The sequence below is a fragment of the Struthio camelus genome, chromosome 25 (assembly GCF_040807025.1).
Source record: "Struthio camelus isolate bStrCam1 chromosome 25, bStrCam1.hap1, whole genome shotgun sequence".
Classification (NCBI taxonomy): Eukaryota; Metazoa; Chordata; class Aves; order Struthioniformes; family Struthionidae; genus Struthio; species Struthio camelus.
This window is the reverse complement of record NC_090966.1, coordinates 6394851-6420616: the sequence shown is the minus strand read 5'-3', so window position 1 is coordinate 6420616 and position 25766 is coordinate 6394851. Positions and strand designations below refer to the sequence as shown.

At 56.5% G+C, this 25766-nt stretch overlaps 1 protein-coding gene and 1 non-coding gene across 3 annotated transcripts; both read left to right on the top strand.

The window, feature by feature from the left end:
• The first annotated feature begins 2544 nt into the window (after positions 1 to 2544).
• Positions 2545 to 2616, top strand: TRNAC-GCA (transfer RNA cysteine (anticodon GCA)). Its single transcript has one exon. It is a non-coding gene; the product is annotated as a tRNA-Cys (tRNA).
• Positions 2617 to 5420: 2804 nt separating this feature from the next.
• Positions 5421 to 25279, top strand: PLXDC1 (plexin domain containing 1). Of its 2 annotated transcripts, none has more exons than XM_068919179.1 (14): positions 5421 to 5490; positions 6860 to 6990; positions 8282 to 8425; positions 8607 to 8676; positions 8749 to 8871; positions 9035 to 9153; positions 9323 to 9422; positions 11279 to 11374; positions 12666 to 12747; positions 15134 to 15194; positions 16273 to 16408; positions 18097 to 18132; positions 19515 to 19675; positions 21249 to 25279. In XM_068919179.1, exons 1-14 carry the CDS (start codon positions 5436 to 5438, stop codon positions 21366 to 21368), a joined length of 1434 nt encoding a protein of 477 aa, XP_068775280.1. In that variant the 5' UTR covers positions 5421 to 5435; the 3' UTR covers positions 21369 to 25279. The 2 variants fall into 2 exon arrangements, with proteins under 2 accessions (XP_068775280.1, XP_068775279.1); XM_068919178.1 differs by having other exon boundaries at positions 16273 to 16423.
• Positions 25280 to 25766: the final 487 nt, after the last annotated feature.

The window sequence follows — 25766 nt, the reverse complement described above, 5'->3', positions numbered from 1 at the left end:
CGGGGCGGCCTGCACCGCGCTGCACCGCCACCCCCCTCCGCGGGATCCCTAGTCCCCCGGGGATGTAGTGCTGCATGGCACTGCACTGCACCGCAGTGCACTGCCTCCTCCCCAGCATCCCCAGCCCACGGGGCGGCCTGCTCCGTGCTGCACCACACTGCACCGCAACCCCCCTCTGCAGCATCCCTAGTCCCCAGGGCTGCCTGCTCCGCACTGCACTGCAACCCCCCTCTTCACGGGATTCCCAGCCCCCTGGGGATGAAGTGCTGCATGGCACTGCACTGCACTGCCTCCTCCCCAGCATCCCCAGCCCCTGGGACGGCCTGCTCCAAGCACAGCACTGCACTGCACTGGTTCCCTTCCCATCCTCCTGCTCCTCCCGCACGCCCAGCGGCCACTCACCTCCTCGAGGCTGCCCGGGGCCTGGGCGCTTCTGCCCAGGGTGGCTTCGCCCGGCGGGTGCTGGGGCAGGGAGTACATCCAGGCCCAGAGGTAGCCAGAGGCAGCGGGCAGGAGCGTGGCAACGAGGCACAGGCTGGCCGGGGACATGCTGGCAGCAGGAGGGCGCTGGGTGCCCAGGCCCCGGGCACGGGGGTTTATGTAGCCCGCGGCTATCTTGGCCCCCACTGCTAAAACTGTTTGCCCATCTAATGGGGAAGGAGGAGGCAATCAGGGGTTAGGGGATTAGCATAATTGCCAGCCTTCCCCTGGCCGAGGGAAACAGCCCCAAAGCAAACTGCCCCCCCCCGCCCCCAGCAGCAGTCTGGCTCCAGCCCCCATCGCCCAGCAGGGCGCTGGCGATGCTGCCCCAGGGCCTGGCACGGGTGCGCGGAGGGCTGCCGGCCCTGCGGGGCGTCGAGGCCGGGGTGCCCAGGTGCCCGGCGGCACCGCGCAGCAGCTGCCGGCGGCCCCCGGGCTTGCTGCCGCTTCGTGCGACGGCGGGGCGCACGGTGGGGACGCGGGGCTGGGACGCGGCGGGTGCCTCTGCTCCGGTGTCCCCCCCCCCGCCTCCCCGGCACACACTCGTGCCCCCGGGGGGGTGACGGGCTTTGCACCTTCCCTAATGGCTTTGCAAACGACGTGTTTGCACGGTCGCAGCCCTTATCGGGCCGGCTGAGCGCTGCCACCGGCTCCGGGCAAACCCGCGAATGGCCTCCCCGGAGCGGCTGCCAACGCCGGCGCCCTGGCCTCGGTGCGCCGGCGGGGGGGGGTCCCACGCCCCCCGGCTGCAGCGGGCAGGAGGCAGGGCAGGGCTCGCTGCCCGGCGCAGCACGGCGCTGCGGGCTGCAGCGGCTTCGGCCCCGGCTGGCAGCCGGGGAAGGGAGCTGGCGGGCGGCCGGCTGCGGGGCGCACGTGGGGACCCCCCTCCGCCGGGCTCCAGGGCTGTGGCTGTCACTGCCGGGGGGGGGGCTCATCCTCCCCAGGGGTTTCCCTCGCTGGACTTTGCTGCCCCAGCACCATGAGGGCGGCTCCTGGCCACGCTCGTGCCTCAGTTTCCCCATCAGAGGTGAAGAGACCCATGGGTGACCCACGCCAGGCCAGGCTTGGGGACACGAGGGGACACCCCAGACATCAGAAAACAGCTGTGGCCGGTGGGGCCCCAGGAGGCCAGAAAGCTGATTGCTCGCCTGGGTGCAGGGGATGCCATGCCCTGGGGCGGGCGGTGGGCGAGGACGCCTGGGCCCCGCCGTGCAGCATGGCCCCCCCCCCAACTCGCTCGGCCCGCGTTTGCAGAGTGGCTTAGAGAGCAAATATTGATCTTGCTTCCTCGGGCTCTTGCACAATCAGGGCCGTTTCCCTCATCCGTCTCCCGCTGGGCTTTCGCCCCGGCGCTGCCGTCTCCGGCTAATCCCCGGCCCCGCGGGCCAGCGCCGCCAGCCTGGCCCCAGCCCCGGCCCCGCGCGCCTGCAAAAGCATCGCGCCGGCGGGCGCTGCGGCGCCCCGGGGCACCGGCGTCCGGCGGGGGCCGGTTCGCTGCCGCCCTCCCTGCGTGCGCCGAGGCACGGCGAGGTGATCTGGCTTTGCAGAAAACCACCGTTTCTTTTCCTCTCCTTCCCGTTCTCCGTCTGCACCAGTTTGGGCTCTGACCGTGCCCCGTCTCGGGACTGGCCTCGCCGTCCTGCAGGGCCCCGCGGGCTGCACTGACGGGCGACCTGGAGCCGCGGGTGCCACGCAGGAACCGCTCCCGGGCCAGGCGGCCGGGCAGCTGCCGGAGTGAGCGGGGCCTCCTTGTGCAAACACACATGTCCCGGGGGGTGTGGGGGGGGGCACGCGTGTGCATGCTGCAGCTGCGTGTGTGTGTGTTGTGTGTGCATGGGTTGCGTGTGTGCGTGCATTGCATGTGCATGTGCTGTGTGTGCGTGTTGTGTGTTTGTGCATGCGTTGTGTGTGCATGGTGTGTGTGTGTGTGTGTGCGCTCACACGCGTGTGCGTTGCATGTGCATGGGAGCGCGCAGCAGCCCTGCAGTGCAGCCACCAGCCCCAGCAGTGCCGCGACGCAGCGCGGAGCACATCCACAGCCGTCCCGGCAGCTCTCCCGACAGAGGGGGTATAGCTCAGTGGTAGAGCATTTGACTGCAGATCAAGAGGTCCCCGGTTCAAATCCGGGTGCCCCCTTTTTCGTGGGGGGGGGTGGTGGTGAGGAGAATCCTCCTTTTTTTGGGCATCTGCATTTGGCTCCCCTCAGCATCCCTGCTCCGCCCGGGAGCGAGGGGCACCGGCGTGCTCCCCGCAGCCTCCACCTGCCTCTGTTGCCGCCGTTGCATCGTTAGAGACGTTTTTTTCTCTTTTGCGCTAAGGAGGAGTCCGGCTCTGCAGGGCCTGGGCAGCTCGTCGGCCCGCGGGCAGCCGGCAGCTCGGGCTGGGCCCGGGGGAGAACCAGAGCGGGTGGCAGGAACACGAGCGGTTGCTCGCCGTGCGGCTGGCAGTGGGCGGCAGCGGAGGCACCCAGCTTTGCTGATTACTGCTGTTAATTATGGCAGCAGGGTGCCCGGCACGAGCGTGGGCGCAATTAACCACCGGCAGCCGCCTCTGCCAGCACGGCGAGGTGACGGCGCGGGGCCGGCATGGGGCTCTGCCGGCTCCCTCGCCCCCGACCCGGCGGCCGCAGCCTGCCCGGGGGACCCCCGTGGGGCAGGCAGGGCACGCAGGGGTGGGCACGCCGTCGGGCGCACACGTAGCCGCGCTCCCCTGCGCCACCGCGACCGCATGCCGTGCCGTGCCGTGCCCAGTCCCGGTGGGTGGGCGCTGCGCTGCCCGGACCCCCGTCGCAGCCCCGGGGCCCTGGCACACGGCCCCCCTCGCTGCAGCCTCTGGCCAGGTTCGGGGCTGACCCCGGAGGCAGCGCTCGGGCCTCCAAGGAGACCCCCGTCCGCGCTGCCCCGAGCGAGCCTCCGGCGAGCGGCGCAGCCCCGGGAGGATGCGGGTTAGCGCTGCTGTTGCAGGCCTGGTGGAAAGGAGGCCTGGGGAGAGGCCGGGCCGGGCCAGGCCAGCCAGGCTGCGGGGGTCCTGCTCTGGCCCCAGCGCCAGCTCCATCACTGGCCTCGGCTCTGGCTCTGGTGCAACCTCCAGCTCTGCCTCTGCCTCCATCCTTGCCTCCATCCCCGGCTCCATCCCCGGCTCCATCCCTGCCTCCATCCCCTGCTCCATCCCCTGCCTCCATCCCCTGCTCCATCCCCTGCCTCCATCCCCTGATCCATCCCCTGCTTCATTCCCGGCTCCATCCCCTTCTCCATCCCCTGCTCCATCCCCGGCTCCATTCCCAGCTCCATCCCCAGCTCCATCCCCTGCTCCATCTCCCGTTCCATCCCTGCCTCTATCCCCAGCTCCATTCCTAGCTCCATACCTGCTTCCATCCCCGGCTCCATCCCCTGCTCCATCCCCGGCTCCATCCCCTTCTCCATCTCCTGCTCCATCCCCTGCTCCATCCCCTTCTCCATCTCCTGCTCCATCCCCTGCTCCATCCCCTGCTCCATCCCCTTCTCCATCCCCTGCTCCATCTCCGGCTCCATCCCCTGCTCCATCCCCTGCTCCATCCCCTTCTCCATCCCCGACTCCATCCCCTGCTCCATCCCCTGCTCCATCCCCGGCTCCATCCCCTGCTCTGGCCCCAGCTCCATCCCTGGCTCCATTCCCAGCTCCATCCCCTGCTCCATCCCCTGCTCCATCCCCTGCTCCATCCCCTGCCTCCATCCCCGGCTCCATCCCTGCCTCCATCCCCTGCTCCATCCCCTGCTCCATCCCCTTCTCCATCCCCGGCTCCATCCCCGGCTCCATCCCCTGCTCCATCCCCTGCCTCCATCCCCTTCTCCATCCCCTGCTCCATCCCCTGCCTCCATTACCTGCTCCATCCCCTGCTCCATCCCCTTCTCCATCCCCGGCTCCATCCCCTGCTCCATCCCCGGTTCCATCCCCTGCTCCATCCCCTGCCTCCATCCCCTTCTCCATCCCCGGCTCCATCCCCTGCTCCATCCCCTTCTCCATCCCCGGCTCCATCCCCTTCTCCATCCCCGGCTCCATCCCCTTCTCCATCCCCGGCTCCATCCCCTGCTCCATCCCCTGCTCCATCCCCTTCTCCATCCCCGACTCCATCCCCTGCTCCATCCCCTGCTCCATCCCCTTCTCCATCCCCTGCTCCATCCCCTGCTCCATCTCCTGCTCCATCTCCGGCTCCATCCCCTTCTCCATCCCCTGCTCCATCTCCGGCTCCATCCCCTGCTCCATCCCCGGCTCCATCCCCGGCTCCATCCCTGCTTCCATCCCCGACTCCATCCCCTGCTCCATCCCTGCTCCATCCCCGACTCCATCCCCTGCTCCATCCCCAGCTCCATCCCTGGCTCCATTCCCAGCTCCATCCCCTGCTTCCATCCCCGGCTCCATCCCTGCCTCCATCCCCTTCTCCATCCCCGGCTCCATCCCCTGCTCCATCCCCGGCTCCATCCCCTGCTCCATCCCCTGCCTCCATCCCCTTCTCCATCCCCGGCTCCATCCCCGGCTCCATCCCCTTCTCCATCCCCTGCTCCATCCCCTGCTCCATCCCCGACTCCATCCCCAGCTCCATCCCCTGCTCCATCCCCTTCTCCATCCCCGGCTCCATCCCCGACTCCATCCCCTGCTCCATCCCCTGCTCCATCCCCTTCTCCATCCCCGGCTCCATCCCCGGCTCCATCCCCTGCTCCATCCCCTGCCTCCATCCCCTTCTCCATCCCCTGCTCCATCCCCTGCTCCATCCCCTGCTCCAGCCCCGGCTCCAGCCCCGGCTCCAGCCCTGGCCCCGGCCCCGCTGCAAGCTCCGGCCCCGGCTCCCTGCCGGCTCCATCCCCACCCCCGGCCCCACCCCCGGCTCCACCCCCGGCTCGGGCTCGGGCTCGGGCTCGGGCTGGGGCTCCGGTTCCCTGCGGCTCGGGCTGCGCGCCGAGCCCGGGGCCGCCCGCACCATGCGCTGCGGCGGCCTCCTGCTGCTGTGGCTGCTGCGCGGGGCGCTGGGCGCAGGTAGGGCGGGCGCGGCGGCGCCGCGGACGCGCGTGGCCGTGGGCGGTGGCGGCGGCTGCTGCCTTCCGGGCCGGGGGCTGCGTGGCCGTGTGTCGCTCGGACGGGGCGTCCCGACCCCCGGCTCCCCCCCCCCCCCCGCTGCCACCACCCCGGGACCCCCGGCAGCAGCGGGGGCTGCTCTGCCCCGTCCCACTTGCCGGCAGCGCTGCAACGAGGGGGTTCGGGGGGTCGTGGGGGGCCCGGGACCACTTGCTGCACCCATCCCGGGACCCCCTCGCTGCACCTGAGACCCCCTTGCTGTGCCTGGTTCCTCCTCTCTGCACCCATCCCGGGACCCCCTCGCTGCACCTGAGACCCCCTTGCTGTGCCTGGTTCCTCCTCTCTGCACCCATCCCAGGACCCCCTTGCTGCACCCTGTTCCCTCTCGTTGCACCCGTCTCGGGACCCCCTTGCTGCACCCGGGACCCCCTCGTTGCACCCATTCCAGGACCCCCTCGTTGCACCCGGGACCCCCTTGTTGCACCCATCCCAGGACCCCCTCGTTGCACCTGAGACCCCCACGTTGCACCCATCCTGGGACCCCTCGCTGCACCCGGGACCCCCTTTCTGCACCCATCCCGGGACCCTTCCCTGCACCCGGGACCCCTTCACTGTGCCTGGTTCCCCCCTGCTGCGCCCGTCCCGGCTCGTTAGAGCTGCGCCTAACTGGTGCTCCAGGAAGGGCTCCGCTCTCCTAGGCGCGCCAGGCCTCCCCGCAGCAGCGCGGGGCTGAGACCTGGCGCTCTCAGCTCGGGGAAGGCACGCAGGACCCCAGCCCGGGCAGCCCCTTTCCCTGGCCCCGTCGCGAGGGCGGGGGGGGGGGGCGCACATCACCCTGGGTGTGCTGAGTCTGCGGCTCGCCCCAGGCCGTCCCTGCACTCCCCTGCCTCAGTTTCCCCTGGGGCTGGGGGGGAGCTCCCCGGACCTCGGCCAGCCCCGAAGCGGGGACCGGGGCTGCGGACCCGGCCGGAGCCAGGGCTGCCACGATCGCCCGGGATCGCCGGTTCGATTCCTCAGCCGGGGACGCGGCCGCTTGCGCTCGGCCGCCCAAGCGGCACCGGTGTCCCCGTCCCCGGTGGCGGTGACGGCCGCTCAGGGAGCGCGTGCGAGCTGAGCTGGGGGGGGGGGGGCTGGTTTGTGCGTGCCTCTCCGCAATCGCAGCGAGGCTGGTTATGGGGGGGGGGGGGCTGAGACCTCCCCTAAACTCATGTCACCTAAGCAGAAGCCGTCTTGGCGCAGCCCCCGGGGAGGGCTTGGCAGGCGGCGCGCGGCGGGGGCAGAGGGTCGACGCCGGCGGCTGGACGGCGACCGGCGTGCTTGCGCCCCGCAGGACGGCCCGGCGGGGACCCGGCGGCGGGCGGCGGGCAGCGGCGAGCCCGGGAGACCCCTGGTGTCAGCCAGGACCTGGCGGGGGGCAGCGTGGCCGTCGACACGCTGCCGGCCGACGAGACGCGGATCGTGGTGAGTGGCGGCGGCTGGCGGGGCCGGCGGAGAGGCGCGGGAACCCCTCCGGCCGGGCCGCGTCCTGCCGGCCGCAGGGGACGAGGAGGATGACCGCAGCGGTGAAAGGCCAGCGGGGACGAGGTGTTTGGGGCAGGAGCAGCCCGCCGGGAAGGGAGGTCGGACGACGGCGCGCCGCTAACCGGGGCGGTCCCCAACAGGGGACGTTTCGTAGGAGGCTCGGGCTCCAGCGCTGCCTGGCGCCTTCACCCGGGCTCGGGCGCGGAGCAGGGCCGGGAGCCGCGCCGTCCCCGACGTGGGAGCGTGCCAAAGCCAAACCGCCCCCAAAAAAGAAAAGGAAAAAAAAAAAACAACCCACCCCGCCGTGATATGTGCAGACGCCCTGGGAGCCGCAGGAAGGGCGCAGCCGGGCGTGTGGTTCCCCTGGCGAAGAAGGCAGCAATTTCTCGGGCCCCGGCGGCCCCTGCGGCTTCGCAGCCCCCCCCCCGCCGCGGCCGACACGCGTCCCCAAAGCCCCCGCTCCTGATTCCCGCTGTAAGCGGAGCAAGGTGACGGACGAGGACGTCCTCGTGAGTCGGCGATGAGCTCGGGGGCCGCCCGGCCCGGCCCTGCCTGCGCCCCCTCCCACTCACCCCCCCCCCATTTTATCGGCTGCGGGGGCCGCTTCCCGCGGCGGCGGCGCTGCGCAGGGGTCGCGGCTCTTGCAGGTGGCCGCTGGCCCCGGGCGATTTGGCTTTTCGGCTGCGCCGCCGTGGCCTGTCCCAGCGTCGAGGGGGTTCCCCTCCACCCCCCCATGCCGCGCGCCCCCCTGCCTCAGTTTCCCCAGCCGTCGCTCCGGGCCGCCCGAGGAAGGAGCTGCAGCAGCTGGAGCCCGTCGCAGGGCTGGAGCGGCGGGGAGAGGCGCCGACCTCTGCCGCCCCAGAAAAATTGCACGTGGGAGCACGTGTATATATTTTAACAGCACTTCTGCTTTGTTCCTGGTGACATGCGGAGACCCTGCGACGGCGCTCCGGGCAGCGCCGGAGCGAGGAGGCCGCCGGCGGGATGCGGCGCCGGGAGGGGGACTCGGGCGAGGCAGGATCCGGCCGTTCGGGCAGGCGGCGGGCGAGGGCGGCCGGAGCGGGGACGGGAGATGCGAGGATGCCCCGGGCGAGCGCGTTTCCCAGGGGCGCCGTGGGGTTGCTCCGCGAGCGCGGAGCAGGACGGCGGCGTTTCCCGGCCGGGGCAGGGTAGGGGGGGGCGGTCCGCGTCCCCCCCGCCGGCGTCTCACGCCTTCCCTCCCCGGCGGCAGGAGGACGACCACAGCTACTACGTGTCGCGGAGCTACGGGCCGGGCGAAGCTCGCGCCCGGGGGCTCTGGGTGAACATGGCAGCAGGCGACGGGAGCCGAGCGAAGGTCCACGGCATCCTCTCCAACACGCACCGGCAGGCCTCGGTGAGCCCCGCCGCTCTTCCCTGGGGCGCTTTGCGTCCCCTTCTCCGAGCAGGGACGTCCCCGACGGTGGCCCTCTCGCCCCGGAGGCGTGGGGGGGCTCAGCCGGCCCCGGAGCCGGGCAGGAGGGTCCCAGGGCAGCCGGCCTCCGAGCCTGGTTCTCACCCCATCTCCCTCCCCGCAGAGAATCGTCCTGTCCTTCGACTTCCCCTTCTACGGCCACCTCCTGCGGCAGGTCACGATAGCGACGGGAGGTGAGCGGGGGGCTGGCGGGGAGCGGGGGGACCCCCCCCCCCGCACCGCTTCACCTCCCTTCGCCCGCTCAGGCTTCATCTTCATGGGGGACGTCATCCACCGGATGCTCACGGCCACGCAGTACGTGGCGCCCCTCATGGCCAACTTCAACCCCAGCTTCTCCCGCGACTCCACCGTCCGGTACTTGGACAACGGTGAGTCCTGCCCGCTCCGGCCTCGCGTGCCGGCGTCCCCGCTCGGCTCTTGCTCGGGGGGGGTCTGCTGCCGGCGGCCGACGAGACCCTTGGCGGGCAGGCAGGAGAGGTGGCGGTGGGAGACCGGGACCGAACCCCCCCCCCCCTCTGCCCTCTCCCCCAGGGACGGTGTTTGTGGTGCAGTGGGACAAGGTCTATCTGCAGGGGAAGGAGGACGTGGGCAGCTTCACCTTCCAGGCCGCTCTGCACAGCGACGGGAGGATCGTGTTTGGCTACAAGGAGGTGAGAGAGGTCGGCGCCGGCCGAGCCGCCGGGCTGGGGTTACGGGGTCCTTGCGGGGCCTGGGAGGAGGGCAGATGCCTCCGCCGTTGGCCCGTCGAGTCTGGGCGTTGCCGATAGCCCAAAAAGCACCTCGGGCCGGGGTCCATCCCGCTCTCTCCCCCGGCTGCAGATCCCCGTGCCGGTCCTGCAGATCAGCGCCGCGCAGCACCCCGTGAAAGCTGGCCTCTCCGACGCCTTCATGATCCTCAACCCGGCCCCCGACGTGCCTGGTGAGGGGCTGCCGCGGCCGGAGGGAGGGGGGTCTCCTGCGGCGCCTTGCTGGGGAGAGGGGTGCAAAGGTCTGGGGTGGCCTCAGTGCGGGGGGAACGGTGGCAGCGCTCGGGCTTTGGCGACATGCTGCGAAAGGACATCGTGTTTCTTGCCCGGCATGTTTAAAAGTCGCTGTTTGCAGCCAAGCATCCCTGATTTCCAGCCGAGGAGGAGGAGGGGAACGGAGGGCAGGGGAGGAAGGGTCGCACGGGAGCAGTAGGCGGCCGAGCGCCTTGCAGCCGGGGTGCGTGGGGCACCTCGTGCCTCCAGGCTCCTCTAGGCTCCCAGGCTTTGCAGCTGCACCGCTACCGCTCGGGAGGAGCGCGACGCTCGGCACCGCTTTTGGGCGCGTGGCCGCTGCGAGTCCTGCCTCTGTGACGGCCACGGGACGTGCGAGTCCTGCCTCTGTGCCGCGTGCTTCCCGATGTCTCTGCATGGCGGGTGCATGGCGGGTGCGTGCCGCATGCGTGGCGGGTACATGGCAGGTAAATGCCACGTGCGTGGCGGTTGTGTGCTGCATGCATGGTGCGTGCGTGCTGCATGCATGGCGGGTGCATGGCAGGTACATGCCACATGCGTGGCAGTTGCATGCCGCGTGCATGGCGGGTACGTGCCACATGCATGGTGGGTGTGCGCTGCATGCATGGCGGGTGCATGGCGGGTGCATGGCATACATGCCGCGTGCATGGCGGGTGCGTGGCATACATGCCGCGTGCATGGCAGGTGTGTGCCGCATGCATGGCGGGTGCATGCCGCATACATGGTGGGTGCATGGCGGGTGCATGCCGCATACATGGCGGGTGCATGGCAGGTATATGCCGCATACATGGCAGTTGCATGCTGCGTGCGTGCCGCATGCGTGGCGGGTGCATGCCGCATACATGGCGGGTGCATGGCGGGTGCATGCCGCATACATGGCGGGTGCATGGCGGGTGCATGCCGCATACATGGCAGTTGCATGCTGCGTGCGTGCCGCATGCGTGGCGGGTGCATGCCCCGTGCATGGCGGGTGCACGGCATGCACATGCCGCCGTGCCACGAGGGCCTGGCGGCGCTGACCGCCTATCGCGGCACGGGCGCTGCGTGGCCGCGGCGGGCAGGGTGAGGACCGGCACGCGTGCCACTGGCCACGGTGACGGCTCCGTGCTCGTCTCCGCGTGAGACCTGGGAGCTCCGGGCACGGGGGGAGCTCGTGGGAAAAGCGCTTTTGGCCTCTCCCTTCCCTCCCGCAACGAAATGCCCGACCACGCTCCTCCTGCCTCCCCGGGCTGCACCTGGCGCCGTTGCTTTTCCTCGTTATTTATGGAGCCTGCCATCTGGGCCTCATTTATTACCAGTTTACAGCAGTTTGGGTAAAAACCTCAACCTTGACTCCAGGATGGAGGCCCCCGGCCGCCAGGTTGAGGGGAGATGGAGAGGGGGCCGGGAATCGCGGGGCGGCCGCCCGGGGAGCGCTCGGCACGGGGGAGGCTCGCGGGTCCGCGAGTCACTGACGAGCGATGTGTCGTGCAGCTCGTGGTCGTCGAGAGCGATGCAGGACTGGCCCGCGTCCCCTTCGGCAGCCTGCGGTCGGGGAGGAAGCCGGGGGCAGAGAGAGCTCCAGGCTCCTCCGAGGACGCTACGGAAGGGGAGAGCTGGGCTTTAGCATCCCTCCTGCCGTGGCTTCTCCTGCGTCCCGAAAGTGGTTGCTTTTGCCTTTCAGCTGGGAGCTGCAGCCGCCGCTGCCCGCGGGGGTCCCGTGGGGAGCAGACCCCCTTCGGCGCCTGGGGACGGGCTGGGGTTGTGCCGGCTCTAACGCGGGGCCTGCCTGTTTCAGAGTCCCGCCGCCGGACCATCTACGAGTATCATCGCGTGGAACTGGACACCAGCAAGATCACCAACCTGTCGGCCGTGGAGTTTACCCCCCTGCCCAGTAAGTGGGGCCACCCGCCGCGTTGGCACCCGGCACCGCGTTTCCCTCCCGTGCTTTCGCCCAGCGACCGCCCCAGCCTCCTCTTTGCAGCCCGAGGGGCTGGAGGAGGCAGGTCCCGCGCGTGCCGGGTCCCCAACGCGTGCCAGCCTGGCTGCCTCGTAGGCGAGACGGGAGCTGGGGACGCGGCGAAGCTCGCCTGGCGTGGGAGAGCCCCACGAAGGAGGCAGCTGCAGGAAACTGATTTGTCCGGCGCTCCCCCAAATAAGCGGCAACAGCAGGTTTGGCGCCAGCCCTCCGCGCTGACGGCCCTAATGCCGACGTGCTGCGCTCCCGCGCTGCTCTGCCGGCAGCTCTGCCCGTCGGCAGCGGGGTCCTTCTCCTCGGCCCCGTGAGCTAATGCAGCTGCAGCGAATTTTGCTGGACGCTGGTGCGTTTCAGGCCTGCCCGCGAGACGTTTTGTTAGCCCCCGCGCGCGGTCAGCACGCGGATATAATTTATAGAAGATCCTGCTAAACAGATGCATTTAGTGCTCAAGACCGAGGACACGTGCGCGTGAGGCAAGTCGACATGCAGTACATAAATACAGAGCAGAGAGTAAATCTGTCACGAGTATACCAAGGTTATGCATTTAAACGGTCTCCCCAGGGTACTTTATGACAATTTTAACAGCAGGCAGGGTTACTGCAAAGCAGATCATAAATAAGCAGTCTGCAATAATTTCTTTTTCCTTAAGAGTTGCTTTTTTTACCCCGCCAGCAGCTGGGGTAGTTGCGAGCAAGCTCTTCAGAGGAGCCCCAGGGCTAGACTCAGCTTTCTCTTTGGGGGGTTTGATTTCTAGCCGTGTTCAGGGCAGAAGCGGATGAACTGCTGAGGCTCTGCCCCTTCTCTAGGCGCCCTTGCTCGCACGCTGCCTGCACTTGACAGTCTGCTAAGGAAAAGCCGGGGACTGGAGAGCAGAGCGGGAAGTCACGACCGCAGGTTTAAACTGTTTGTATTTCTGCTTACCTTCCTTCTGGCAAAAACTCTCCACGTCATAAGAAGTGGCACAGGTCTCGGAGGTGTCTTATTCCCAGCTAAACAAAATGGAAAGACATTTGCGACTGGACTGTGAGTCCACTCCTGCTAGCAAGGTGCTGGCTCGTCTTCCGAGTCCATTGCAGAAGGAGGCTCGATTAGACTCTTGCTGTTGATGCTCTGTTTCTATCCATGCCACCAGCTTTGAGCTCATGCTCCCTCGTGCCTATCCAGATGCTAGCGTATTACTGGTACGTGTCTGCTCTCTCTTTTACAGCTTGTCTCCAGCATCAGAGCTGTGAAATGTGTGTGACCTCGGAGCTGACCTTCAACTGCAGCTGGTGTCATGTCCTGCAGAGGTAGCTTGGATGAGTTTCCTTCCCGCCTCTTTTCTTGCTAATGTTTCTAGAGCTGGGAGAGCAAGTGCAACTTCGGGTCTAAGCTTCACTGACACTTGGTATCAGTGCTGTTATATTTTTTAATTTTTGTTTTCTCTTGGGGGATGCTAGCACAGTCTCACAGCTAGTGGGTTGGTGGTGGTCCGATATCAGGTTCCAAGCAATTAGAGATTTCTGAGAGTGGATATCTTCGTCCCAATGTGTTGCTGCAGAAGCTAGAGCAAGTTGAGACTAGAAGCAAGACTCGCATTTTCTGTTAAAAGTGAGAGGAGACATGGGGGAAATGTCCTCATTTAGGCTGTGATTTCAGAGAGAAGTGAAGGGCGAGGAGGCTGGGACATGCTCTTCGGAGTCTGAAGGAGAGCGGGCAGCTCACAGAGCCTGAACGTCTCGTGGATGCCCTCAGCCGAGGGGGACAGGCCCTTTCCCTTGGGGACAAGACACAGTAAAGGCAGGGGGAACTTGCTGAGTTGTTGGGGGTAAAGAGAGAGTCTGGGGAGGCCGGGGAAGGTCCTGCCTGCCGTCCAGCGTGGAAGGAGGTCTGTTCTCTCTCCTTCTTCAGCTCGAGAGCGATAAGGAGCATGTGAGAGTTTAATGATTTTTTTTTTTTTTTTTGCTGAAATATTTATGTGGAGCTAGTGGCAGGGGAGAGGACCCAATAACACAGATCCGCACAGGCAGTGCAGCGACATCCCTGCTTTGGAAATGCCCCCGCTCTCCGAGGAAAGCTTGCTGTCTGACCCCCTTCGCCGGCAGCCCCCGCAAAGGGAGCGTGCCTCCCTGGCTCGCCAGGACATAGCTCACAGGGCACCTAGGTTCCTCCTTCCTGCATCGCTTCTCTGTCACTACTCTCAAGACTTATGCTTTTGTCTTGCCTGCAACAACTTCAGCAAGGCCTCAGCAAGTATGTCCCATGGCAGCTGGAGCAGGGAAAGATCCTGAGACATCAACAAGGCTACCATATAAATCAGCATTGATTCATTGCCTCTCAGTGGGCTGGGGCTGGAGTATAAGCAGAGCCAGGGGAACATCATTTTTCAGTGACAGTTGCTCAGCCAGTGGCTTCAGATGGGAGAATATTATGTTCTCGCAGCTGAGCGAGATGTGTGAAACCAGATGTGGCTTTGATAGAAAAACCAAGCCCAGGATACAGTGTATTGGTCTGCATCTTGTTTGGTCTGAAACCCAGGTGTTCAAGAACATCCTGATTCTGCTTATTTCAAATTCATAGCCTAGGCAAGCCCAGTCTTCCCGATCTGAGGTCACAGCTGCTTATATTTGTGTTTATCGCTTATACTGTGGTTCCTCCTTGATGTTTTGGCTGAAATACATGCTTCCTGCAGCCATAACTGCATATAGGCAGCTCACTCCTGGAGAACGTGGACAACAAATGCAAATTACAAACAGCAAGCGTTTTACACATTGGGGAAACTACAGGCCAGAGTTATCAGGAGCAGCTGAGCAAGTCTACTGCTGTCTTGCTGGCTTTCAACTACGCTGGTTTTGCAAAGCCAGCATGATTTTCCCAAGGATGCTGGAAGGGTTTGAACTCGTATCCTGAGTCCAGCTCAGTGATTTAACCCCAGAGTTTCCTTTTAGCTTTCTTTTAGCAGTATAGTTTGCATTGTTGCTTCTGCTGAGCCCCTAATTGTTACAGGAATTCTACTTCAACGCAAAAGAGCTTAATGACTCAGCAGGACCTGAAGTTCTTGTGGCTTCACCTCTTTTATTGGCTGGTAGTTGGGCAAATTACTGCTTGTACAAGCTGACCCCCTGATTCATCTTTTGGTAGTCCCCAGAGACTTTCCAAAGGTCAGAGTTCTGTTTCATTCCCTCTGTTTCTGTAGAAATTTCGCTAGTTGGTGTTTTCTTTATGCAGTTTGTAATTTTTTTTAATGTTGCTTTTCCTGTGCAGATGTTGCTGGAAAAAACTTGCAGAGATCATGGCCTTGCCCTGGCACAGAGTCCAGAGAATGGAAATTCAAACTCAGTCTATATATTTTTCCTATTTCTCTGTCTCTGTTTCCCTTGGAGAAGCAGTGTTGACCCTTTTCCTCCTCTGTAGAGAGGAACATTTGGGTCCTTCCAGCACAGCTGTATTGGAAACCCCCTGTCTTTGGAGGCCAACTTGTGTATAATCGTTCCAATCCTCTGATATTTGTCTGCCTAAGTATCTATACACTGTGCCCACTGGGGTAGCACTTGGGATTCGTAGGCGGTTTAGGAATCATTGTTAGCACCCATGTAGGGTGGTCAAACGAGCGTTATTGTTCGCTCCCTGATTGCTTTGCTTGCTGTGTCTAGCAGGAATTCCTCTGCCACAGATTGATATAATCTGTCTCTGTAGATGTTCCAGTGGGTTTGACCGATACCGTGAGGAGTGGCTGTCTTACGGCTGTGGCCAGAAGGTAAGATCGAGCAAAGCCTCCCTTCGGCTAACAGGATAACAATGTAACATGGATTTTGCTCACCAGTAATGGTACTTATGATGTACTCTTTCGCTATAACTCTTACAATGAGACATTTAGCTACAGGTTAAAAATGTCATCCAAACAGTCTATTGTCCAATTTGTTTTGGCTGCTTGGAGGATGGTAAGCCATTTTGGATGTCCTGTACAGAGGACCTGAACTAAAGAAAAATGAGTGGCTGTATTCCAGGTCAAAAAATTCACTCCCAGCTCTACTTGGCCTGTGCTATTCTGCAACAGATAGATCGAGTATCCCTTCAGATATCCCTTTCCCATTGTAGCAGGACCACAGATAAACTTCGTAGAGGGTATCTCCCCCCTACTATATTGGCATAGACAGAACATTGTCCACCTCATCTGGTGTTACATGTCGTCGCCCTGCTGGTCTTGCGTCTGTGCTGGTGGATGTTCAGTAAAGGTGCAGAGACCTCTGTAACTTAACTAATGGTGCAATCTGAATCTGCTGGGATATTTTTTTTCCTTTACCTTCTGAATCATGACCATTATTTTCTCTGAAGCATGGAGAAATTAGCCCTTATGATTTTTGTCCTTGTTAGTGCAACTGTCTCTACATTGGTTGAACTAGTTTCTTTGTCTCAGAAAGATCAGATTTAATGAAACATCTGTTTCTGCTTTGTTTTTTGTGGTTTTTTTCCCCCCATTGAAGACTCAGCTTTGTTCCATGTTTACCAAGAGAGTTGAGGGAGGGGAAAAGGAAGTCACGGGATTTATGCTAAGGTCATACAAGAAAGTCAGAATGTAAAACCTTGCCAGATCACTGTCATTTACCCTAACTCGGTGGTTCCCAGAGTTTTCCACCTATTTTCCCGCTGCCACATCACCTCTGCCGCTTCTCCTGGCACAACTGGAGCGTGTTCCCGGCTTCCCCTTTCTAGGGTTGGAACCCCAAGGGCTCAGCAGCCCTACGCTTGGGAGTCATGGGTCTAACCTCTAGCTCTCGGGCACTCTTCTTGGAGGACTGCTAGGAACAACAGCCATTTTTCATTTTTCGTTTCAGTCAGATGAGAAGACGTGCGAGGATTTAGCAGAAGATGACCACTACTCGGCACCGCCTGATAGCTCTTTCTCACCGTTTGAGGAGGATGTCACCACATCCACTTCCTCGCTTTTCATCGACAGCCTCACTACAGAAGGTACAGGCAGATGGGGTGAGCAGCTGTGGCAGGGACACCCCCTCCTCAACACTTACCCTTGGAGAGGTCTTTCACTCTGATGCCTAATGAAGCCAATTAATATCCAAGTAAATACAGGAACGTTCCTGGCTACCTAGTCTTTGAAGCACAAGGGCAGGGGTGGGTACAGAAGACAGTGGAAAGGGGAAGGAAGGATAGAGTAAGAAGTGAAACTCAGCATGATATGGCAAGTGAGGCAGGGCAAACCCTCAAGTGGGAAGGATTTTACAGTTGTACTGAAGCCTTTTTATGCGTTTATGAAGGTCTAAGGAGACAACAAACCAAAACGGTTATTCCCCAGTGCACAGACGCCCTAATGCCGTAAGAGAAGGTCATACTGTAACTAGGGGCTCATGTTTTTAACCTCCTTGCTTGTGACTCAGGGCTGCCGGTACTGTCAGACTGGCAGTAATACAGCACAGACATGTGATTGTCCTCTGCTTGGGAATGGTGTTCATTCCAGCATAAGAAAGCTCCAAATACAGACCCGGGACTCCCTTGAGATACCCATGTTCTAAAGCTTGATAATCCTATTAACACAGGGCTGTCTCCTCAGATCCTAGCGGCAGGTATCACTTCAATTTTGCTGCTTAATAGTCCCTAACGCAAACTGCTAATTAGAATAAATAGAAAGGAACATTAGTAATTGTCCTTCAGCAATGGGAAGGAGTTGGGCTGGGGGGAGGATTGGAGCGCCTGGCTGACAGAGTTGACTTTGAAAGGAGCAATTAAAGGAAGGGGGAGTATAACACCACCACTGAGATTATTTTCCAACTCATCGACAATTCTTGGAAGAAGAACAAGAGGCTTTTTGTGACATATTCAAGCATGAAGTTAATTTGTAATCTTGGAAGGAAACAAAACAGCCAGCTGCATCAGGCAGCGAACTTTATCTGGAGAAGCACAGCTCAGGAACAAGCAAAGCAAAGGACTGGACCCACCCCTCTGCCTCCTCCCAAACCAGCCCAGCTCGCTGGAGCTGCTCAATGGAGATATTTGGGAATGTGTCTGACTGGCTGGTCGTGTGTCAGCGCTGCAACAAGGAAAAGTCTTAGCCAAACAGTGAAAATCCTGGATCAGGAGTTCAGCTGGATTTTCAAGGGCTCTGTTGTGGTGAACATCAAGACAGCATAAAGCCTTGTATAACGCACCCTGGTACTTTCAGAATGAGATGAAGAATGGAAATGGACTTTGCCCTCCCCCCCCACACACACCCTGGCCAAGGAAGGCATCTGTGGATTCCCCTTGATTTATTTGGGCTATATTAGCAGCATATTTCAGCGAACGCTGTAGTCTGAACACAAACACCCACGAGGCTGGGGCCCCACCTAACATTCATTTGTTATAGTGCATTGCACACTGGGCATTATTTAAAGACTGGTTTCCACAGACGTTTGTGCTCCAGGTGCTACTTTTGTGAAGGGAGACAAAAAGCCAGAAACTATTGCTTTTTGCTATTGTTTTGTTTTCTGGGTGCTTTTCTCCTCCACTAATCTGAGAGGTGAAATTGTCACTGATCATGCAAGTGCTGTGCAAAGAGGTATGGTCTGTCAGAGGCCTCCTGTTATGCACAAATGAAAGAGAGTGAGAAGAATGGAGAATATCATAGAAGTCTCCTAACTATTTTTTGCCTATTTTCTTTTTTTCAGATGATACAAAGCTCAATCAGTATGCAGGAGGCGATGGTAAGTAAGTCCTTAATCTTCTCTTTGCCTGCTCACGTTCTTCCTAAGTGAGAACATGTTACACTGAAATCAAATGCACCGGATAGTTGTGATCAGTCAGCAGCGTGGACGGGAGAAACAGAGACTGAAAGGATGTAATCAAGATAAGAATCCTTTTGTCCTTACCCTGATTAATACCATTTCAGGTTGTGAAAAGTGAGAGAGTTGGGACCAAGCTGTTTTAGCCCAATGCTGTTTTTCTACTTTTGCCACTTTCTCAGATTTGACAAGTGAACTAATATGATGCGTTTTATCTTTCCTATATAATTCTCTTTCTTTACAGTTTTTGCATAATCACAAAGTCCTGTTGCTTTTGCATTTCCCCAGCTGTGCCCAAGAGCATTGTAAAATTCAAATATAAAAAGTGCCCTTTCCATCTCTGTTCCAGCAAATCCCCTCTCAGTCCGAGTGTGTCCATCAGCCCCAAGGACAGAGAATTGAACTGTTACCATAGTGCTCTTCCTAATTCCAGAATATGAGACGGATCCGAGCACTTCTTCCACTGATGTCAGGTTCCCAAGAACTGCGGTCATATGCAAACCACAAGCCCATCCCTTTTAACTGAAAGCAGCTCACAGAAGTTAAGCTGGATAAACTGGGTATAGGATCAGTTCCTTTGCAGGCATGGGGCCTTTGAAATCCATGACCTTCCCAGTTTCAGCCAAATTACTCCCCAAATGGCTGGTAACGTCACTGTTAATATATGCTATATACGCCCTCTGTAGCTCGGTGTGATTGAATATTCATAGCCAAGGAATGAAGGCAAGCTGGAGGACTGTGGGTAAGACATGCTAAGGACACACTCAGCATATGGCTAATGGCTTTCTATCAGAGTGAGCATCCAATAGCTAAAGAATATAGATTGGGAGGGGGGCAGTTACTGGATAGTAGCTGGTTTGAAAAAAGATTAAACAACTATTGATATCATCAGATGCCGGAGCTCAAACAATAAATTCAGGATGAGAACTTACTTCGCATGAATTATTTTTAGGTAGAAAAAAAGAAAGGCAACCTCTGTTTGGGGATGGGGAGGGGGAAGCGCAGAATACTGAGCATCAGGACTGTTGTGAAAGATTTCTTTATCTGCTCCAGGTAAATCACGCACATACGATATTCAAAGCTTGGTCTAGCAGATCTTTCAGTCCCAAAGATTTGGACTCTTACCATGTGAGCTCACTGGTGTGTCTAGCTCATTTATCCTCCTTTTGAGCTGGCCAATAGTGGGTTGAGTTGCTCAGTCTTTCATGCAAAGCTCCGAAGAAAAAAGCCTCGCTTCTCCTTTCTGTCCTTTCTTTTACTGAGATCTCAGTGATTACAGCCTTAACAGAAGTCTCTTTTTGCAGGTGTAGGAAGCAGCCTTCCTTCAAAGAAAGCAGGAACCCCGATTCACACAGGTACTATCGTGGGGATAGTTCTAGCTGTGTTGCTCATTGCAGCTATTATCCTTGCTGGAATTTACATCAACAGCCATCCCACCTCAAATGCCGCCCTGTTCTTCATTGAGGTGAGTGGAGAACCTTATCACAGGCCAGTTTTCTCTTCCTTTGCTCCCATCAACACAAAGCTGTCATCACCAGAAATGAGGGAGATTGTCTTCTACCCTATCCCCAACCTTTTTCTTTCTAATTGATATTAACATGCCCTCTGCAGAGCCTTGGCGGTTGTTCCTAGGTCTTCAGCTAGTGGAGTGCCTTGTCTCAGCATGCGTATTGATTTGTGTGGCTGGAGTATGTTGAGCCATGAATACATTGAGTCATGCACTTAGAGGGCCTGAGGAATGAATAAAAAAGAGCCAGATTACCTCCAGGTGGAGTTGCCTTCAGAAAAATCCTCACCTTCTGGAGGAGGGCAGGGAGGCTGGGCCTTAGCAACCACCTGGGAACCAATCGTGCATTTAAACTTACATTTTCTTGCAGTCTGAATCCTCTCGGCAAGTTTGATGCATATATATTTCAATCAAGCCAGCCACCTTGTTTTGCCTTGGCCTCTGGGGAAGCAAGAAAAGAGGGAAACTTTGAGAGGTTTCATATCTAAGTTTCTTTTCATGGTCCTACAGTCACAGCTAATCTCCAACTTGCAGTTGTTGGTGATGTTTTAAATCTAGTCTCTCTTCCTCCTACACCCACGTTTTGCTTTGTACTCTTTCATATGCTCCCTTTCACATATCGGCTTTTCCCCCCATACAATGGTAGACTCTTCCACATGCTTGTATGAGCAAGCATCCACACAGCCTGGCTGGGGGACTCAGTTGGAGCTATGACATAATTGAAATTGCTGCCTTTTGAATTGCCCAGCTGGATTTTGTTGACTAAAATTGTCAGACTTCACTGATAGATGTTATGCCATCAGCTAATTTGTAAGTGGTGGTGTGAATGCTCTAAATGCAAGATTTTAATTCTCAGAAAGATAGGGGGTCTGACAATCTCCATCTGCTGTTAAAAGCCGAAAGACTGCTTGATATAGGCTCCTGAGGCAGTTAGAAGTGGGCTGAATCCTGGCATAGGAACTGCTGTGGAGGGAGTGAGCAACATGTAGCCCTCAGCCTTTCCTTGTCACTCTCTGGCTTCTTCCTACAGCATTTGTCTTTCCTCCATCTGTCTATTTGGAGAGCCAGGCTTCAGAGAAGTGATCTATCTGGCCCCATCAGTTTAGTACCTGAACAATTCACAGTGTTTAATGCCTCTGTCTTCACAGCACCAAACTGAGAAAGTCCATGTTTTGGTGACAGAGAGGAGAGACACAGAGAGATGATACGTATGTGGTCACACAGGAAGCCTGTGGCAGTCGTTGGCTATTAACCCAGGCACGGGCCATCCTTGTTCTGAGATGGATGTGAGATTTCACTTAAAGTTTCCATTTCCTCTCTGCTCCTTCTTTTAACCTTATTAGTGGGTCAGTTCAGTGAGATTGATGCATTGTAATGCTCCTTAAGCATGAAGTGATTTTATTAATTAAAAAGTTGAGCTGTCACAAAGACAATATTGTTTCTGTTTCAGGACTGAGTTTCAAATTTCCCAGCTGGCACAGAGTGAAAGGCTCTGTCATAGCTTCTGATGGATCTTTGTTTCTGTCCACAGCGAAGGCCACATCGCTGGCCTGCCATGAAATTCCGAAATCACACCAACCATGCAACATACTCCGAGGTGGAGCCAGCCAGCCATGAGAAGGAGGGCTTTGTTGAAGCGGAACAATGCTGAGTGCTTCCTCCCCTGCGTCTTTAATGTCCCATGTCCCAAGTGTTGGAATCTTCTGTTATTCTATTGCAAAGTCTTTCCCCTCCTAGAAAAGAAACAGCAACTAGAGGAAAAAGGCCCACTGGAGCATTGAAAAGAATGAGTCAGGCCAACGTGAAGGTGCGACTTGCCTGGATTCCTCATGGGACAGCAGAGCCAGAAGCAAAGGCAGTGAGCTGTGACACCAGATTCTGCCTGCAGTCTGGCACCAAAGCCCTGGATGTGTCAGGAGAAAACAGGGCAGTCAAAGTTCTGGTTTGGTTTTGGTGCGTGTGTGTTGGGGGATGTTTATTTTTTCTTCTCTCCTATGTGTGGTTGTCCCCTTCCATCCTTCTCCAAAAGTCTTAACATGGGCAGTTCACAGGTGGGCCAAATCTAGGTACTTTGCCTGAGTACATTGTTGCCTAAGGCAGCAGGCTCTTTGGAACAGCAAAATAGACCGTGTTTGCTGCACACTCTGCCTATGCTTGCACTCAGGATCAGGCTGGTTGCCTCTGTCTCTCTCCTCGGAGAGGCCAGGTGGTTGGGGGACAGATGCTGTTGGTGGCCACAGGAGTAGTAAGGCTGGTTCTCCAGGGCTCATCTCACCTGTCCCATCCTCCTGCTCCCCAGCTCTGTCCCTTTCTCTGCTATCCCCTTTGCCTTCTTTTGGGGCAGGCAACATTTAGTTTCTTCTTCATGGCTGAGGAGACTTAGGCCCTTGTCTTCATCCTGCAGTTGTTCTTCCCACACCATGTCTTCAAATCCTCTCCTTTCAAGGAAACAGCTTCTACCCCCTGCTCAGGAAGAAAGAGAAATCTGATCTATTTTTAAGAGCAAAGCCCTGCAGAAAATTCACCTCCATGTTGTTTGTTAACAAATGGCTCTGATGCGCTTTCTGGCATCTAATTAGTTTGCTAAATTACTGACTATGACCCTTACCCTAAAGGAGTCAGAGGGTGAAAAAAATCTTAGATTCCCTCAAACCATGCATCTTTGGCACTGCCACTAATCCAGCAGGAACAGGATAAGTTTCAAAGCAAGAGGATGGGCATAGAGCATTATCAAAAGCAGCGTTCTCCCAAGGGCTAAATCTTGATGTAAATCCCAGCTCACTTTTCATGGTAATTTCATATAAAGAAAGAACCAAGGCATACATGGTATGCCATGCCATGGTACAATTGAAAATCTAAAAATCATTTTGTTAACATCATAGTGTTTAAAACCCGCTAAAGTCAGTGGCAGTTTATTTATTGATTTTGATTACACCTGTGGTAGACTCCTGGTCTGGATTTGTACCGATATCATGATTCCAGAATCTGACCCTCATTAAGAACTTCAATGCTAGACCTCTCAGGGTTTTCTGTTCCTTCTGTGCAATCAGCATTAAAGACTAATCTTCAGAAATACTCTATCCTATTTCTACAGAAAAATAGAGTTCTGGCTGGTGCAGAATTGGGCCCTAAACTGAGGAAAGCTTGTTTGAAAAAAGACAGTGTCCAAAGTCCAAAGTAAGGTAAAGTTTTCTTTCCCCCACCAAAAAATGGTGTGGGTTATATGTTATTTTTTTTTCTTTTTTCTTATTTTTTTTCCTTCTTGATCCTCAGTTATTTATTCTGATACCATGTTTGGTACATATTTTATCCACTGGCTGGTTCAGCTGTCACTGAGGGTGATTACTGCCAAAGGCAGGGTCTGTCTAATTAATGTTTTCCTTCTCATCTGCTGAATTTATATAGCCATTGAAGATAAATATGGATGCTCTGTGGCATTTAGACCCCAGATTATACTTGCTCATACATAGTCACCAGGGAGACTTTTGCTGCATCTTATTATGGCCTAAAGACACCAAAACACTCAAACAGGGTAAGTCACTGAGTTGTGCCAAGCTGTTATGGCCCACACAGTCTCTCTTTAGAGATATTTTGAAGATAAACTCTATTCCTAAGTAAAGCTTTTAGCTGCAAGATTGTTTTCTCCCTGTTTCCCTCAAGTAGAATGAATTCAAAAGCATACCGTCATCTAGTTCTTGCTCCAGATCTGATCTGCTTTGAAAGGGTTATAAGCTGATAGGAAAATTTCTCTGGACTTACTTCTTTTCAAATAATGGCCTTTTTTTTACTATTTTTCTTAACATTCATACCCAGATTTTTTGGGTGTTCCTCTTCCCCTCCTACCCCCAGAAATACCAGGCAATATCGAACAATTGTGAAATGCTGCGAATTTAAAAGAAAACAGCGTGCAATTGAGCTGTATAAATCACTGCTGCATTACTGCATCTAGAATCTTAGATTCAAAAAAAAGGATTAGACATTTAGGTGGAAAATAACAACATCCAAACGCCATAGCACAGAAACGACTGAAGTATATAAAGCACCTGTATTTCAGGGCAGATGCCACGTTCTGAGCACCTGGAGTTAGAGAGACCTTTATTAAAATATATATAAATTTTTATATAAATATATACATATATATATATATATATAAAGAACAGACAGGTTATTCTGTAGGTATCTAATAGATGTTTTGTCCACCTTCTACTGAAGGATAGGATGTGGGATATCATCAGGCAGAGTACAACGTTAACAACTCCAATTCCTAATCTCTAAAAAACCGTGGCAGAGTAGATTAAGTAGTTACTGCCCGGAGTTGTATGTGTGCCCTGAGCTGAAGGTTTTGATCCCACAGTCCAGCCAGCATAACCGATGAGTGTCCTGCTCAGGAGCTCCCTCTGCCTAGCCTGGAGAAGCAAGGCACTTATGTGCTGTGTCTCAAGGAGAGGGGTGGGGGAAAAAAAATCTGTCCTACCTTTCATCATGAGGTCTAGCTCCGGACACTTGAAGTTCATGTCTGGGGAGCTAGCGAGTCAGCAGGGAACAATCTTTCCTGAATTCTCTTTGCATGTGACTTTGTTGTGGAAGAAGTGTCTACTAAATTCCAGACCTCACAGTTGTAATGTTGCTTATGCCTAGAAGAAAGAAGAAAAATATCTTTACCACCACCAAGTACTGCTCTAAAACTGAAGTGAGCGGGAGAGATGAGTCTGGGCTCAGGTATAATGCTGGCTGCACCAATTCAAATGCATCAGGATCAGTACTCCTGTCCCATCCGTGCAACTCCGTTGACTTCAAGATGCTGGTTAATCTTGCTAGTCTTGAGAGCCAAAGCACGAACACAGCTATGACATAAAAGGGTTTTTATTATGCTTTTAATCACATGGCTTCTGTAGCCATATTTTGTGACGTTTTACTCTAGATTCAGATGAACTGATCATCTGGGCTTCCTTCAAAGAAAACTGCATAACGTACACGTGTAGATTGACCTGTATATTTTATAGCTATCAAATGGGCTGGGGCTGTTCGCTGTGCTCAGTCCATTGCTCAGCTGGTAAAAAGGGGGTGCAAAGTACAAACAACTGTTAACACTCCTCGTTTGCCTTTGCAAGCACAGTGCCCTTGCAGTTTGTGGCAACCGCTGACCATGTTGTTCGGGTGAAAGGGAACTGCCTGTCATCAGGCAGAAAATGACATCATTGATCTGTTAGTTGGCCGTTTGTCTGTGTTCAGCAGTTGTGAAAACATACCACAGGGTTTATCAGAGACAAACAAAGGCTTGGTTCTGCTCCTACTAAAGTTGGTGGTTAAGCCCCTCGCCCCGCTTTTCTGACATCAGTGGGAGCAGGACCTGGCGCAGAAATACTTTCTCTTAATAACTAAAGGCCTACTTTCCACATACTTGAATTTACAGCGCAGTTGGACTATTTTGGAGGACTAAAGGCACTTTAAAACTGTCTTTTAATGCAAAGTATTTACTATGGATTATCTGCATGGAATACAGTGTTAATATTAAAAATCTTTTTGGACTGTTTTGTTTTCAAAATAAAACATGCAAAGAATTATTAGTCATGTTATGCAAACTTCTAAGCATGGTGGGAATTATTTTCACCTTGTATGTTTTTAATTACACTATAAGAATACAAGCCACTTAAGGATCTTTTTTTAAAGATCCTTTACGTCCCTTTCCTGTCTTAGTAATAAGACATCATAACAGGAGTGGTCCCCAGGATAGATCTAGGATAAAAACTAATATAATTGAGGTTTGAAGCAGGACTCTAATTTTATTCTAATTTTATTCTGCTCATTTTTTTTAGATTTTTGCAGACTTTTCAGCTAGAACAATGAAAGTGGCTTGGTCGGTTTTTTGCCTATAGCCAGCTTTAGTGTTTTGATCTCTGCACTAGTGTCAAATTATTTCATCTATGTAAATCACTTTAAAGGTTGTTATCTGAGACCTCTAGGTATCTTTCCCTGGTTTAGGCTTCCTCCCCTATTGTACGTTTAAAGTATGAACAAATCAGCACGATGAAGTAACCGAAAGGAGGTT